Source organism: Notamacropus eugenii, chromosome 2 (assembly GCF_028372415.1).
Source record: "Notamacropus eugenii isolate mMacEug1 chromosome 2, mMacEug1.pri_v2, whole genome shotgun sequence".
In the NCBI taxonomy this organism is placed as follows: domain Eukaryota; kingdom Metazoa; phylum Chordata; class Mammalia; order Diprotodontia; family Macropodidae; genus Notamacropus; species Notamacropus eugenii.
Window position 1 is genome coordinate 88,924,286 of NC_092873.1, and position 17,453 is coordinate 88,941,738.

Below are 17,453 nucleotides of genomic sequence, written 5' to 3' on the forward strand. Positions count from 1 at the left end.
CATTGACCAAATGGAAAAAAGAGGTACCAAAATTCACTGAAGAAAAGAACTTCTTAAAAAGTAGAATTGGCTAAAATGGGAAAGAAGGTCCAAAAGCTCACTGTAGAAAATAATTCCTTAAAAATTAGAATTGGAAAAGTGGAAGCTAATGACTTTATGAGACATCAAGAAACAATAAAACAAAATCAAAAGAATTAAAAATAGAGGAAAATTTGCCACTGTGGTATTGTGGGAGAGGTCATGGCTTGACAAAACTTGGGAAGCTTCTACCCAAATTCAGATCAGTCATAGGGTATGGAAGGCTAAAGTTGAGGAGGGAAGGGAGCAGCATAGATCCAGTCTATCAAATCCATCTTTTTTGGAAACTTCACCCCATCTCTTGATGACCTTCCTCACTGAAGAACAGCCTGTATCCAAGTATGCACAGCTGCTAGAAAAGGACAGACCCCATCCAGGGACTCTAACAGATTTGATTGGTATTGAAGGAAAAAAAAATTTCTAATACTATACTTTGTCATTTAGCTTCAAGTCTGCCAGAAACAATTTTAATGAATTTAACATTATAGCCAAGTCATTTCTAGCTTGGAGAGAGAGAAACTGGCATGGTCTCCCATGCCTTCCACCATGGCTCTCTTCTCCAAGAAGATTTCAGGTAAGACTTATAAGAATCTTGAATAAGATAAAAATCATAATATGTTAAAATGCAATTTGTGGTTGACATTCAGAATAGTCACCACTCAGTTCCTTTTTGGACCATTTTCCCTTAAGATTTCCTTTCTATGATCATTATCTTAACCTTGGTTTTCAAAAGAGAAGACACTGTCCCCAAGTGGGTAATAGTACCAATCACTCCAGATGGATAGGAAGACAGTTGCCATCTAGATAAGAGTTAAGTTTGGTTATCACCATTATTCCCATTCAAAGGAAGATCCTAGCCTTTGTTCTTCTCACTTTCCTAAAGGGAAAAGTCTGAAAAGGGTTTGAGGCTAGAGAATAGTATTTTTTAATATTTTTAGAGAAATCAAAAATTTGAGATTTGTAAAAATACACTTCCATACTGACTTTGTAAATTCAAGTGTCATTTGAATTCCCCATGGAACTCTGCTACAGATGATATCTATGAACTGGTTCTTTTGAATCATGCACTTAATAACTGTTATTCCAGTGAATAATCAGGTTGTTATTTAAATTTCTCTTACAACCTCCCAAGTTCCTTGATGGTTAAAGTCCATGAACCCACAATCTTCCCTACCCCCATTCCCTGTAGAGATAGTAATTCTCCTACAGAGTTAGTAATATGATAAACCTAAGGCTTTCTTACTAGGTAATCCTGTGGGTCTGCTAATACTATAGCTCTTATGCCCCTACTGACATGCTTACTATGAACAAAAGACAAAATTGACACTTCGTAAAGAGTTATTAAGACAGTGTAATAATAATAGTAATTTAAAAAAAGGAAAAATAGCTAAAACATAGTAGTTAAAAAAACATTCCTCCCATTAACTTGGGACACACTTTCCCACAAATACAGCATTTGTGCAAAGAATAGACTCAGATTTAGAGTATAATGGCACCTGTGTCAGATACAGTTGTGGAAAAGACAGTTCACAGCTCCTAGCATTGATGGGCCTGGAAGTCCTTTCTTTTTTCATAAAGTCCTTTCACAGCTCCCCTTGGGGGCAACATGGTTGCTGGGCTAGTCTAACATACATGGCTAGGATGCTTTGATCTTATCCCTTCCCTGCCCCTTAACAATTCAACTTTGGAGGTATTAGTTCTGCCCAGCTATGATGAGGCTATGAAGGCAGGGGCTATTCTTGGTTTGGAGGTGGTACTTGTGGTCCCTGGGTTGGGGACTCATTGGGATGCCCTGGTACCTTTCCCTTGTCATTATATCCCATTCCTTTGGATGCTTCTAATTAAGCCATGTAGCCTTCCCTTCGGAGTCTTCCTTTAAACATGACAAATAGTAGCAACTACAGCTTGCAATGCTATTTGGTTCATCTGATTCTTCTGTGAAACCCTTTGAATCTCACCAATGGACTTTGATATTACTATATGTATAGTATTTTCTGCCTCAGGAACAAGGGCACAATAGTTGATAGAGAAGGAAGACGAAGGAGAAGAGTCACTAGCTCCTTTTTTAATATTCTAACAGCCCCAGTTATAAAATCCTTGGCGTGTCAGTGGCTTATTTGGAATGCTAACTTCTCCAAAACTGACTGATTCCTTTAATTTTTCTGTGAAGCCTTTTTAGTTCCAGCAACAGACCCTGAAAAACTGGTATAAATGTAAAGGTGTGGTCCATAGAGGGCTGGCCTTGGACTCAAGCAGACCTAAGTTCAAGTCCTAAATCGGACACATACAAGTTACATGGCTGTGGGGTAATTATTCGACCTATTAGGGTCTCTGGCAACTGTCTAAATATAACTTGCAGAAGAGTTGCCAATATGCTCCAAGGGAGGGAGTTTCCACACCAAGAGATCTCTACCAATGAAGTCATGGGCCTGTACTAATGAAAATAATAACAATAACAGCAAGTCTTGCATTTAATTTTGTTGGGTTTTTTTTATTCAGCCTTATGAAATTAACTGAATTGGGGAAGGGGGAGAAGGATTTAATCATTCATTTGTTGTTTGTCCTTTGTTTTCAAAGAGGACCCATGATGCCTAGGGTAATATCTTGATTCCTGGATGAATTGGACCTATGTAAAGCAGAGTTGCACCAAGTCATCAGCCTCACTTTCTCTTCAAGAGTCATCAGAGTCCAGTGGCAGGACAAAAGTTAAGACAATTGGCAATGGCCCAGGATGTCTCCTAACCTAAGTTGCCTAAGGCATCTTAGATGTCTAACCAGGCTCTAAGCACTCCACAGCACCTGCTTCAGTCACCTTCATGGTTGTTAGAACAAATTATTCCCATCTGCCCATTCCTCTGGGGAAGTCTTCACATGCTTGGGGTAGACATCCCCTAACTCAGGAATGGGCAACCTGTGGCCTGAAGGTCACATGCAGCCTTCTAGATCCTTAAGTACAGCCTTTTGACTGAATCCAAATTTTACAGAACAAACTAATTTGCACTTAAGCATCTAGAAGGCCACATGTGGTCTTCAGGCCACAGGTTCCCCACTCCTGCCCTTACTCATCAACAGGTTTGAGGCCTGTCAGTTACCCTCACCTTGGTTTAGCACATCTGCTGAAATGGTTTTCCTGGAGCATGATTGCTACTCCTGCTTCTTGGAGCCACAGGTGAGCTGAGTGCCAGGTGGACACCAAAGGTGGATAGGCAGCTCTGAAAAGGACTTGGCAAGCCTTCAAACCAGAGGTGCTCTTCCTCCTTGAACACTCCATTCACTTAAAAACTATAATGGAGAGAGATGACCCAATCACAGGTTTATCAAAAATTGGCATTATCATAAGGATGTTTAAAAAGATAAGTCAATAAACATTTATTAAGCGCTTGCCCTGTAATAGGCACTGTACTAAGTTCTGGGTGTACAAAAAGTGACAAAAGACCATCTCTGACCTCAAGGAGCTTAAAATCTAATGGAGGAGACAACATACAAATACATTCAAAGCAAGTTCTATACAGGATAAATAGGAAATAATTAAGAGAGGGAAGGCAGTAGGATTAAGAGGGGTTGGAAAAGGTTTCCGGCAGAAAATGTGATTTTAGTTGGAACTTGAAGGAAGCCAGTAGGTATAGGCTGCAGTAATAGAAACATGGGATTTAGATCAAGGGAAGTATTCTGAGTTGATGAGTCATCTGTAGCATTATATCTAAAGTTTCATATTTTAGGAGGAATGTTCACAAACTAAGGAGAACTTGGAGGATGGTGAGTAAAATAAGAAGATTCTGGGAACTGTCATGTACAGAACACCGGAACAAAGTGGACATGTTTAACTTTGAGATGAGAAGTTTCTAAGAAAAGCCCTCTTCAGACACTTGAAAAATTACCACCTGGAAAAGAGTAAATGCAGTGGTCAGTCTTACTTCAGGGGACAGAACTGGACAAATGTGTAAGAGTTCTAGGGAGGCATGTTTGCATTGAATAGTAAAAATAACTTTCTAACAATTAAACTTGCTAAGGAATGGAACTGGCTGCTCCTCCCAGTATGTGTTCCCAGGTTCTGGAAATGTTCCAGAAGAAGCTGGATGGCTTCCATGTCAGGGAGATTGTAGAAGAAATTCTTACATGGGTGGAAAATTAGACTGAATGACTTTCAAAGTTCTATGAAACAGCATTCTGTGAACTTTGAAGCAGTTTGGGGATAGATCAGTGATTGAGAAAGTGTCAGAGTGACTCTAGCCTCCTGTCCAATCCTGTCAGCTGGGATGGGGGAAAGTGGAGAACTGAAACTTTCTGTGAGATGGTAGCAAGAAGTGACATGGCTGGAAGCACTTTCATTTCCTATTTGGTTTAGGTGCAGATGTGCCTTCTGAGTAAATGAGGAAAAGAAGGAGAGTCCCATTTCTAAATAGCCACTTCTTCCCTTCCTTCCACCTCCCAACCCTATTCTTTCTTTAGCTTGATTTCCTTCTTTTTTTCCCTCTTGTCCCCCACAAAGTCCTATCTCTTCATCAATTGCCCAGCTCCACTACGAATGCACAATTATTAATTCAGCTGTGAGGGGGAAATGGTAGTTCCAGGTCAAATTGTCCTTCTTTTTTCCTTTTTTTCCAATATCACCACCTAAAGGTAAAAAGAGAGTAGATGGTCTTTTTCCACTGACTCTTTTCTTGTAGTACACTTTCTCTGAAACCCTCTGTTGCAGTCCAGCAGTGAACTGAAAGGAATTTATATGCAGGTACAATGGGAGAAACATAAACCAAGACTCTCATTGAGGGCTAGGATGGAGTACAGTGGCAAGTTGAGGCCAGAACTTCGGGAAAGCCTGTTCTCTGAGACTGTGCTCGTTATCATCCGGTATTGCTGTCCATACCGCCCCCCCCCCCCCCCCACCATGTTGTTGTCTCCATGAGATAAACAAGAGAACTACAGAATACAAGGGATGTATAAAATAGATAGATGCCCTCAGGATAACATTATTCAAGACAATAAGACTGGCCAAACTAATAGGATGGGAGATGAGTAAATTGTTACGTAGACTGGCAGATTTTGTCTTTAAAAACCCGGACCTTCATATCAATAAATGGAGTTGCGTATCTTCTCTTGCCTACCTGTGTCTTTCTTTATCACCAAATTACTGAGCCATGTGGGGACACTGGCCATCCACCACAGACTCTTAGTCTTTTTTTTTTTATTGGGGAGATAAGGGACATTATGGAGAATGTGTAGGTTCATTATCAAACTACTGGGTACAGATAATAAGTTTCTATTGTGTCCCGAAGAGAGAGATCTCTACGGGCTGGACTCAGGGAAAGTTTCATGGAGGAAGAAGTAGACTTTGAAAGATAGGTAGGATTCAGATAGGTTCCTGGAGATGAGATGGGAGATGGCATTTCAAGCCTGGAGAACAGCAGGTACTAATTTGGCAATGAGCACTGGTGTGTGCTGGGGGATGGCTAAAAGGACAGGCCTGCCTGAAGCAGAGCCTTTTGCTGGGGGTAGTTCAAGAGCCCTATTTAATTTGACTACAGTGTGAAGGAATTTCCCTCCATTGAACCCTTTCACTGTTTCATACAGGCCTGAAGGAGACTCTGAGTTCTGAAGAGCTGTGCCAACAGAGCGTGGCCTCTGGCAGGTCCTATCAAGCCTGAAAGGTTTTAAGTATGGGCTTGGAAGGTGCTGTATGTGTTTTCCCTGAGGACAAGGCTACCAAGTGATGCATTTTGTCCATAGCTACACAGCTCATGAGGACAGTCTGCTAAGGCCTGGAGGGGGCCACGTGTCAGTGGAGAGAGCACCCTAAGGAAATCACATATCCTTTGAGTATGAAAGACTGGATTGAGGAAACTTCATGGCATAGACTATTTACAGTTGAAGTTAATTATAAAATTTAAACATAAGTACAATTATAAACATAAATTATATATAAATTATAAAAATATAAATATAAAAATCATAAGTTAATTATAAATAATCAAAAGTATAATTATAAAATATGTAATTATAAATTATACTTATTATAATATAATTATTTAGTAAGCTCAGCTCATCAGCTTAAAGGATTTATCAGCCCCTTCCAGGCACTGCCTATGGTCATACCTCTTTAATGTGTCCATTTTCTTGTAAGTCCTTGACACCCCCCGCAAGGGTTACAGTTTGAGCCAATATACTGAACTTCTAACCTCCTGTCAAACTTCTGTCAGACTGTTACTTCTAGCCCTAATCTCGCCCTCTGAAGGTCTCATATCTTTCTTTTGGGAGTTCTAGGAGTACACCTCCTTTTGGTATATAAACTCTGAAAGTACCAGTGTAAATAACTCCCTCACCAATTCCACCTGGCTCTAACCCTCACAATGCTGTCTTCTCTCCATTTCCTCCTTCCAGCCTAGACATAGGCTCTCCTTGTATCCTTAGGTTCTGGACAGCCACACTAAGTTATCATTTTCCTCTTTTTTGTCATTTGGTTCCCTCCTTCTATCTGTTCATACCTTTCTTGAATCAATCAGATAGTTCTTTACAACTCCACCTCTCACTACAGGACTCCCCTATACAATAGCTCTATTAGATATTTATAATATGTATTTGCACATCAGTGACTTGGCTGACTTTTTTTGAGGTCAGTGACTTGCCTGAAGAAATAGATGGCAAGCTTATTAAATCTGCAGATGACATGAGGCTGGGAGAGAAACTTGACATGAGAGATAGCCAGAAGTGAGTTCCCAAAAGATCTTATAAGGTTAGGCTGAATCCAGGAAGATGAAACTATGTAAGGATAAATGTACAAACAATATACTTAGATTAAGAGAAAGAAAATCAACTTCACAGTTGAAGAATAGGGGAGATGTAGTTAAACAGTAATTGTGTCAAAAAAAATATCACTCTGAATCAAGTGGAGACAGCCCAGGACCTTGAACCCAAGATCCTTGGGAAAACAGCTCAGTGCCCTTAAGCACCATCCTGGAAAGGAAATTCTATGGAGCTGGAGCTTGGCAAGGGGCTGCAGCCATAGCTAATGAAGGCCCAGAAAGGAAAGTTCTTGTCATCAAAGGTTCTACTCTCCAAAGGTTCAACATCAGAAACTAGTATGAGTGTTATCAGCAGAAATGGCATTAAAGATGGGGCAGTACTATCTACTTTGTCACTCTTCCAGCTGCCGTGCTGATGAAACTTCCAGGTTGTGTTGTTTTCCCTATAAGAATGTGAACTTGTTGAAAGCAGGGACTGTCTTAGCTTTCTATTCATAGAGCACCTAGTAGGCACTTAAATTTTTTTTCATTATTCTGAGAACTGCTCCATAGATTTCATCAGGCTATCAAAGAGTCCCATGACACAAAACAAGTTAAGAACTCCTAAACTAGATGAATTCTAAATTCATTTAATAAGAATAGCTAACATTTATATAGCATTACTATGTGCCAGGCATTGTGCCTGGGCTTAGTGATTTATAATTATTATCTCATTTAATACTTACAACAACCCTGGAAGGTACATGCCATTATCCCCATTTAACAGAATAGGAAACTGAGACAGAGTTTAAGTGACTTGCCTAGGGTTACAGAGCTAGTAAGTGAGGTCTAATTTGAACTCATGTCTTCCTAACTCTAGACCTGTCACTGTATTCACTTGGCCACTTAGTTGCCTCATTGATTCATAAGAAATGGACTCTGACCTTAACAAATTTACATTCTAGTTAGGGAGAAAAGACATGCAACAATAACCGTAGTCATTTAATTTTATATACCACATTAATGTTTGTAAAGTGTTTTCTTCATAACAACTCTGTGATGTAGACAGTATAAATTTCATCACCATTTTACAGATAAGGAAATTGAGCCTCTGGGACATAAAAATTACATAGTTAATGAGGATCAGGAGTAGGATCAAACCCACACAAATGTATTAATTGCAATTAAACCATTAATGAGGATCAGAGGAGATACTCTATATAAAAACTTTGTAAGCTGCAAAGCACTCTCCAAATTTCAGCTCTTAATGTTAAAGGAGAAAGAACATATGAAGAAAGATGCTATCTGCATCCAGAGAAAGAACTGAAAAATAGAAGTATGTATAGAATAATTTTACTTATATATATATATGTCTATTTGCATCTAATGGTAGCCATCTCTAGGGTGGAAGGAAGAAAGAAAAAGGGGAAAAAAAGAAATTTACATGATAATCTTGTTTTACATTTGAAAGGAATAGCAGGTTGTACATAGTACATTTGCAGTTTCATATGCAGTCATCTTTCTTATTGCACTATGTTATAGAAATGCTTGCTTTATTCTATAAATTAAAAATAAATAGAAACTGAGAAAAAGAAGAAAAAAAGGATCTCCATTTCCTCAGTGAAGCAGTTGGGTTAGAGGATTCCTACAGTCTCCTCCAGCTGTAACCAAAGTTCTGAGGAGCCAAAGATCCTTGAATACTAGAAAGATCAGGAAAGCTACCATTAAGGAGGTGGATCTCCAGTGGGGCTTTGGAGGATGGCTAGAATCTAGTTAAGCAGAGAGGAGGAGGGAAAATATTTCACATGAAGCAAATACCGTGAACAAAGCCAAGAACATACATAGAATAATGAGCACACTAGCCTGATTAACAGTGAGAGTTCATGTGAGCCAGTTAGTAAGTTGGAATCAAATTATTGAAGTATAGGAGAAGTAATCAATATTTGATGCACACAGCAGACCTTTGACAGTATAGAAGTACATGGGAGTAAGATAAGTTTTGAAGCAGAGGACTTAGAGTCCAAATCTACTACTTTATACCTTTATGACCTTGGGCCAGGGTAGGTGGGCCTCCATCATCCCTTCTAGCTATAATCTTATGAACTGCAAGACAGTTCATAAGACAGATGTGTATCTCGGGGTGACCAGTGGATGTTCACTGGGAATTAGAAGTATGACACTTGTTGCTACTGGAAGTCCTGAGGTTGATTTTTATTTGGACCTCATCCCTAAATACCAGGAGCATTCATTTTCATCTTGTGGCAGCCAGGATTCTGAGAGAGATGGTGAAGCCAAGATTGAGCCTAGAGCTTATGTTGAACTGTGGCGGTATTCATCACATCAGCCATAGTGGTAGCAGAAACAGAGCAGGTGGTGAGAGGAAGGAGCAGGCCCCAGGAAGAGTAGGCTGGTGAGGCAAGAAGACATCACTGCCTCACTGTAGTCTTTGAGCAGACAAGGACTAAAGAAATCCTTCAAAATCCTGAGAATAGTGAGCAAATCCTGTATTCAAAAGTTTTGTAACTGGGAGAGCTGGTAAAAGGGCCCTTAGAGATGCAAGACCAAAATTCAGATGGTGCCTAGGAGCTAAACCAAGGGTAGGGATTTAGCCATCATGAGTGACTATAGAGATTCAACCTGAGTTCAGAGCTAAGAATCTGAGCAACAGGTTACTAATGGAAACAGAGTTTAGATTTGACTTAAGAAATAGGGAGTTACTGAAAATTCTTAAGTAGGGCAATAACATTTGATATCAGAGTTTTAAGATTTGTCTGGAAAAAGGATGCTAGAAGAATTTGAGAACAGAGAGGATGAAGACAAACAGGACAGCTAGGAGGCTATAACCACAATTCTGTTATGTCCTGATAATTCTATCATCCTCTAGACTATGTGGTGGCAGTGTGACTAAAGGAAAGAGATTTCAAAGGAAGAAAGAAACAGGTTTGACAATTACAAAGTACTATTTGCACAAATAAAGTCAGATCTAAGTAAGTAGAAAAACATCAGCTGCTCAGGGGTAGGCCAAGCTAATATAATAAAAATGACAATTCTACCTAAATTAATTTACTTATTCAGTGCCATACCAATTAAACTATCAAATAATTATTTTCTAGAGCTAGAAAAAATAATAGCAAAATTCATCTGGAAGAACAAAAGATCCAAAATATCTAGGCAGCTATTGAAAAGAAATGCTAGGGAAGGCGGCCTAGCCTTACCAGATCTCAAATTGTATTATAAAGCAGCAATCATCAAAACTACTTGGTACTGGCTAAGAAACAGAGGGGTAGACCAGTGGAATATGTAGGTATTCAAGATACAGTAGTTAATGAATATACTGTTTGATAAACCCAAGGACCCCAGCTTCTGGGATAAGAACTCACTGTCTGACAAAAATTGCTAGGAAAATAGGGTAGCAGTGTGGTGGAAACTGGACATAAACCAATGCCTGACACCGTAAACAAGAATAAAATCCAAGTGGATACGTGATCTAGGTATAAATATTGATACTATAAACAAATTAGGGGAGCAAGGAACAGTGTATTTGTCAGATTTATGGAGAATGGAGAAATCTATGACCCTAAAAGAGATAAAGAACATTATGAAGTGCAAAATGGATAATTCTGATTACATTAAATTGAAAAGGTTTTGCACAAACAAATCCAATGCAACCAAGATTAGGAGGGAAGCAGAAAATTGGGAAAGAATTTTTGCAACTAACGTCTGTTATAAAGGTCTCATTTCTAAAATATATAGAGAACTGAGTCAAATGTACAAGAATACAAGTCATTCCCCAATTGATAAATGGTCAAAAGAGTGAAAAGGAAATTTTCAGAGGAAGAAATTAAAGCTATCTATAATCATATGAAAAAATGCTCTTAATCACTATTGATTAGAGAGATGCAAATCAAAACAACTCTGAGGTACCACATCATACCTATCAGACTGGCTAACATGACAAAACAAGAAGATGATAAATGTTGGAGAAGATGTGGGAGAGTTGGAACACTAATTTATTGTTGGTGGAGCTGTGAGCTGATCCAGTCATTCTGGAAAGCAATTTGGAATATCCCCACAAAAATGTGCATACCTTTTGACCCAGCAATATCACTTCTAGGACTCTATCCCAAAGAGATCATAGAAATGGGAAAGGGTCCCACATGTACAAAAATATTTATAGCAGCTCTCTTCGTGGTGGCCAAAAACTAGAAATCAAGGGGATGCCCATTAATTGGAGAATGACTGAACAAGTTGTTGTATATGAATGTAATGGAATACTATTGTGCTGTAAGAAATGATGAACAGGAAAACTTCAGAGAAACCTGGAAAGACTTATATGAACTGATGCTTAGTGAAAGGAGCAGAACCAGGAGAACTTTGTACCCAGCAACAACCACAGTGTGTGAGAAATTTTTCTGGTAGATTTAGTACTTCATTGAAATGCATGGACTTAAAAAATTTCCACTGGACTCAAGGCAAAACACCTTCCACATCCAGAGAAAGAACTATGGAATTGGACTGCAGACAGAAACAGACCATTTTCTTTTATATTATGTTATGTTTTGTTTTGTTTTGTTTTATGGTTTCCTCCATTTGTTTTAATTCTTCTATGCAACATGCATTTAGTAGGAATGTACATGTCAAACCTATATAAAATTGTACTCAGTCTCAGGGAGGAAGTGGGGAGGGAGGGAGGAATAAGGGGGAGGTAGTGGAAAAAAATCTAAGATAGATGGAAGTGATTGTCAAACACTAAAAACAAATAAAATAATTCAATTTAAAAAAAAGAAACAGGTTTGGTAAGTGGTTGACCCATAAATAGGGGTGTACTGGAGACAACTGGTACAGGCTTGTGAGAGCCTGTTGTTAAATTTTCAACTTGAGCATTTACCTTGTCAAATGCTACCAATTGAGGCTGATTTTATTGTTTTATTGACTGTCTAGACTTAAGAAAGTCTAGACAGCCTGTTGTAAGCCTTTACCATCACACCTCTGGTTATAAGTATCGAAGGAAAGGGATGAGTCAAAGATGACTCTAAAGTTTCCCATATGGAAGACCAGGAAAACAATAGCATCATAAAATAGAAATGAGATGGAAATTTGAGAGAAAGAGAATTCTTTTTTGGGAGAAGCTGAATTCCAGGGAAGAGACCTCAAGTTTTCTTGTAGAAATGATAAATAAACCTGAATAGGAATTCCCCTCCACTGAGAGTCTCCAGTATTGAGGGAGTCACTACTTGCTAAGGCAGCCCATTGTAATTTGGGATAGCTCTAGTTATAAGGAAACATTTTCTGAAAACTGACGTATATACACTTGATCTGAAATGACTAGGGGACATCCAGGTGGAGAAGTCCTATATTAAACATTATTTCTATTTTGAAAGGAACTACATCAGACATTAAGAAATAATCTTTATTGTCACAAATAGGGGAGAAGGTATCATACAGGAACTTCCTTTCCAGCTCCTCTGGTATAGGCCCCTCTGAGATTCTCAATGGAAGGGCCTCTGCCCTCTGAACTCCCAACTCAGGGGGGCCTCTTCTCCCTTCAGAATGAAATCCCCTGGAAAGATGCCTCCTGTACTAGTGGTTGCAACAGAAGTGAAGAAAGCCTGGCTCAGGCACCAACAATTCAGTCTGAGAAGGGAATGAGTTATTAGTTGGAGAAATTCTTCTCTTACCTAAAACCCCTATACCTAAAACTCCTGTTATCTGCTTGTATCACAGCTCAATTTGGGGTCAAATAGCATTTCTTCTGCCTAAGAAGCATATTCTCAATAAAGCTTTCCCTACAACCTCCCCCCACCATGTTATCTGTACTATGTGCCTTTTTCTTTCCCATATCACGAATCTTCTAATTCACTCCCATGTATGTTGATTCATATATATGTATGTGTGATTATATGTATGTTTGTACTCATATACATGTGCATACATGGGTATACGCATATATGTCTATATATATATACACATACATATATATTTATTGTTGTTCAGTCGTTTCAGTCATGTCTGACTCTTCATGACCCTATTTGAGGTTTTCTTGGTAAAGATTGGTTTGTCAGTTCCTTCTCCAGCTCATTTTTACAGATGAAAAAACTGAGGCAAACAAGGTTACGTGACTTGCCCAGGGTCACACAGTTAGTAAGTGTCTAAAACTATATTTAAACTGAGGTCTTCCTGACTTCAGGCTCTGCACTCTATCCACTGTACCACCTAGCTACCCCATATACATACACATTTATGTTATATACTTATATTTATGTTCATTTTGTACATTTAAGAGATGGGGATCTGGCTTCCCAACTAGAATATAAGTTCCCTAAAGGCAGGGATAGTGTTTGTTTCTTCCCCACTTAGTACCTAGCAAAAGACCCAATATCCTTTGCATGGTCTTTCACTAATATCATGAGTTGCCCTCTCCCGAAAGGGCAAAGTTGTTCCTCCTATGCCTCTGGGTCTCACTTCTTACCATCTTAGGTTCACTCCACCCTCCCTCCAGTCATCCCTTGCCCTCTTACCTGCACCACTTCCACATGGTTTTTGGAAGTAGATGATGAGGGCAGCACCCACTATGATGCCTAGAATTCCCAGGCCAAAGGCAATACCGCACAGTATATTTTCCAGCAATTCAGAGGGTATCGGATTCTGAGGCACTGGACACAAGGAAAGGACAGAGTCAGGACCAGGGCATAAAAGTGATGGCCTAGGGGATAGATCTAGGAAGGAAAGGCTAAAGGGGACTTTAGGAAGTCTTGAGGACTACATTGTAGTTAAAGGTGGGAAGGAACAAGACAGGAGGCTTCTCCCACAGGCATCCATAGGCCTTCCTCCCCTTCCCCCAGGATAGCCAAGCACAAAGAGGGAGACCCTTACCCCAGAAGGCTATAGTGCTGAAGAGTTCGCCTTCCCGTGCCACAGTGCAAGAGAAGATATCAGAGGCAGTGGGTGTGAAATTCAGATAGGAGAAGGCCTGGAAGCCAAGTCCATCTATAGCAGAGAGAAAAGTGGGGCTGCTGCTTTCCACAGGAACTTCTTTGTACTGCCAAGTCACTGTTATCTGAGGTGGGAAGATGTTACTAACAAAGCAAATGAGAGTGTTGGGCTTCCCAAACTCCAGGGGTTCCAGAGTGAAAACTTCAGCCACAGGGTTTCCTAGAGGAAGGTGATAAAGGGAACAGACATAAGGATGATAAGGGAGGGAGAATTGGTCTAGAGGGGGTTGGGTTTGGGGGCTAAGGAATGTAAGAGGAAGGAGAAAGTCACCAGAGGAAAGCTGAAGGTGGGGTGAGAGGCTGGGGCAAAAAGTACAGCTTTCATCAAAGGAGCAATTCTGACAATTTCAGAACTAGATTTGGATTATTGTTATTTATAATAGCAATAATAATAATAGCTCGCATTTATCTAGCACTTTAAGGTTTGCAAAGTACTTTACAAATATTATCTCATTTGATCTTCACAACAACCCTTAGAGATAGATGCTATTATTATGCTCCTTCTACAGATGAGGAAACTGAGGCAGGCAGAAATGAAGTGACTTGCCCAGGGTCACACAGCTAGTAAGTATTTGAATTATAGTGATCCCAGCCATGGGAACGAGGGTGAGAGGTAAACAATGCCATATATTTGCTGTATGTTGTCCCCAATGCTAAGTGCAGTGTCAGCCACTCCGCACAAGTCAGGTGAATGAATTGAAATGTCTGTCTGGCCTCTTACCCTCCTCCCACCTCTAGACTGGGCTCTGTTCATAGGGTAGGGCTAGAAACAAAATCAGAATCAGGGTTGGAGAGTTAGGTAGGATGGTGGAGATTTAGAGAGGGGAAAGAAGAAACAGGGACTATAATCTTCATACACACACACACACACACACACACACACACACACACACACACACACCCATGTTGACTCCTTACCTCTAGCCTCTGGGATTCGGCCTTCAAAAGTTTCACTCAAACCTTTCTGCAAATCCTGGCAGAGTGCCTTGTCATCTTCTATGATCTTGACATCTCCCTCATCACTGGCCCAAGCACCAAACTCAGGCAGCCGGGGTACCCGAGTGTTCCTGGAGAAGTCGAAGGAGAAGAGCAGGTCCCCATCGAAGACCTCAGACAGACCCACTAAGGGTTGCTCATCCTGGCAGAACATTGTGTGAGAGAATGTATAGTTCTGTAGGCTATTCCCCAGTAATGATGCCAACACTGCTGGGAAGATGGACCAAAGACATCAGTCAGGAAAAGAACAGACCCTCTCTCCCTCCCTGTCCCTTGTCACACCCAGCCTTTGACTTAGTGTCCATAGTTACCTGCTCCAAGAGATGGCATGGGTGCAAACTTGTCCCAGCCCTTGTGATTTAGGGCCTCCTCCCTCTCCACAAGAAGAGGAATTCATGGCAGTTCTACTCCCATCTGCCCATAAATGAGTTCTAACTCCCTCCTTCCTATCTGTTGTATTTTATGAAAAGCAAAATCACTGAGCCTTTCAGGACAGATTAGAGGTGAAGGACGAAGCTTTGATGATCCCCCTAAATTACTATGCAATCCCCATGGCATAGGTGAGTTCTTCCCTACATGTTTAGACCTAGATGTGACCTTGGGATCATCTAGTCGAATTCCTTGATCTCTAAATTCCACCTCCCTACGCCCCCCGCAAGGACTACTCTCCTCTCATCTTGACAATACAGGGGAAGTGACCTTAAGAGTTAAGGAGAGGGCCAGGAGATGTAGAAGAAGGAGTACTAGATCTCTCCAAATAGGAAGGTCCATTCCTCCCCTTTCCCTATATATTAGAATGGCTTTCTTGATGTTTGGTTCCCACTTTCTATGCACCTTAGTGCAATGCCCACTTCGTACCTGGAGTGGCTCCCCAGGACAGAGACAAGAACAGTGATGACTGCAGCTGCAGGAGTAACAGTGTAGCTCCCAGGCTTTGCACAGGTCCCATGTCTGGCTCTTTATTTCACACACTAAGCTCCAATCTCCTACCCCAGCAGAGCTAATTTCCTTCCACACCGCTAAACTTCCCCTACAGAGGGGAACCTGAAGTCCAGACCAGCCCACACACTGTCCTCTAATCACTGTCCTTGCCACTGAGAATGAACCAATCGTTGCAATACTATATGATTACATCACCAGTTGCTCAGGCAAGTCCCTTAGCCCAGAGGACACAAGTCTTGTCTCTTTTGAGAGATTAGAGAAATGAGGAATAACTCGTGACATTTAGTAGGAAGCTCTATCTAGTATTAGGACAGCAGCCTCATTCTAGGTAGACTGTTCTCCTCTTACTCGGGTGAACAATTGTTTTCAGGTAATCATGCTAAGTGAGAGAGCAGACAGAGTACTAGACTTGGTAGTTAGGAAGACCTGAGTTTGAATCCTGACTGAGAGCCTCACAAGCTGTGTGATCTGGGCAAGTCACTTAACCTATGTCTGCCTCAGCTTCCTCATCTCTAAGGTAAAGACAACAGTAGAGCCTACTTCATAGAGTTGTTGTTGTGAGGATCAAATTAATCAATCAATAAATTTAGCAAATGCCTTCCTTGTGGTGTTTTAAGCACTGATGATACAAAAAGAGACAAAAGACCCAGCCCTCAAGGAGCAATGAAATCAACCAAATGAGATCATTCATGTCAATAAAGCACCGTTCAGTTTTTCTAATAGAACATCAATAGGAGCTAGTATTATTCCACCCAAAATGGATTTTAAATGGATATTAATGGACTGGCTGGAGAACTCAGCCCCTGAAGTTAAAAGACATGCACGTATGTGTTATTTTTCCATACAAATGCCAAATAGTTAGCTTATAAATGAACTTTTGGAACAGACATACTTGGACATATGATATCTATACCTCCAGGACAAGAGAGAACAGGAAAAGTTTTCATCCCTAAGGAAAATGCACCAAAAAGGAGCTGAATTATTTGCTTTGACTTAAATATTATTCAAAGTTTGGTGAAGTCCCTGGAAGGAGAGGGATCAGGGATACCTCTACTGTAAGGTCCAAATTTCTGTCGCTCCTTAGCACACACACACACACACACACACACACACACACTCACTCACTCACTCACACTCCTTCCAGTAACTTCAGTATAATATTATTTTCCAGGGAACTTGATTGCAGCCCATGTCTGTGTGCTCAGCAAAGGTAATTGAGATGGTAGATGTCAGGGGCCTGTGCTGGACAGGGATGTATTTCTTTAAGGCCCCTGGCAGGATCTTCCTTTTGCCTTAATTTATCCTGAAATTAGCAAAGTCTTGTCTGTCTTCTCCCTAACACAAACATATGTGTATCATATTAAGGAGCACCCAACATGTAAATGCAATGAGGATTTTGATCCCTTTGTGTAAAAGTAAGTAGAGCATCTTTCCAACCTATGTGGCAGTAGAAAGATCAAATATCCCTCACAGGTAAAGAATCAAATACTCATCGACCTGCACCCTTGATCCCAGTCCTTCCTGTCTTGTCCAACAGACTGCCCCCAGTATCAACCCTACTCTCTAATTTTCAGTCTCTCCCTCTCCACTGGCTCCTTTCCTATTGCCTACAAACACTTTTATGTGTTTCCAGGTGGAAGAGTGGATAGAGGGCTGAGTCTACAGACAGGAAGTTTTGAGTTCAAATCAGGCTTTTCAATACTTACTAGTCAGATGACCCTGGATAAGT

The 17,453-nt window shown here is 40.4% G+C and overlaps 1 protein-coding gene across 2 annotated transcripts; it reads right to left on the reverse strand.

The window, feature by feature from the left end:
- Positions 1-12,190: 12,190 nt before the first annotated feature.
- LOC140525923 (HLA class II histocompatibility antigen, DM alpha chain) lies at positions 12,191-15,842 on the reverse strand. Of its 2 annotated transcripts, none has more exons than XM_072641711.1 (5): positions 15,641-15,842; positions 14,705-14,989; positions 13,668-13,946; positions 13,313-13,447; positions 12,191-12,428 (listed from the first exon to the last, which is right to left on the reverse strand). In XM_072641711.1, exons 1-5 carry the CDS (start codon positions 15,729-15,731, stop codon positions 12,424-12,426), a joined length of 795 nt encoding a protein of 264 aa, XP_072497812.1. In that variant the 5' UTR covers positions 15,732-15,842; the 3' UTR covers positions 12,191-12,423. The 2 variants fall into 2 exon arrangements, with proteins under 2 accessions (XP_072497812.1, XP_072497811.1); XM_072641710.1 differs by having other exon boundaries at positions 14,705-14,992; positions 15,641-15,823.
- Between the last annotated feature and the right edge of the window lie 1,611 nt (positions 15,843-17,453).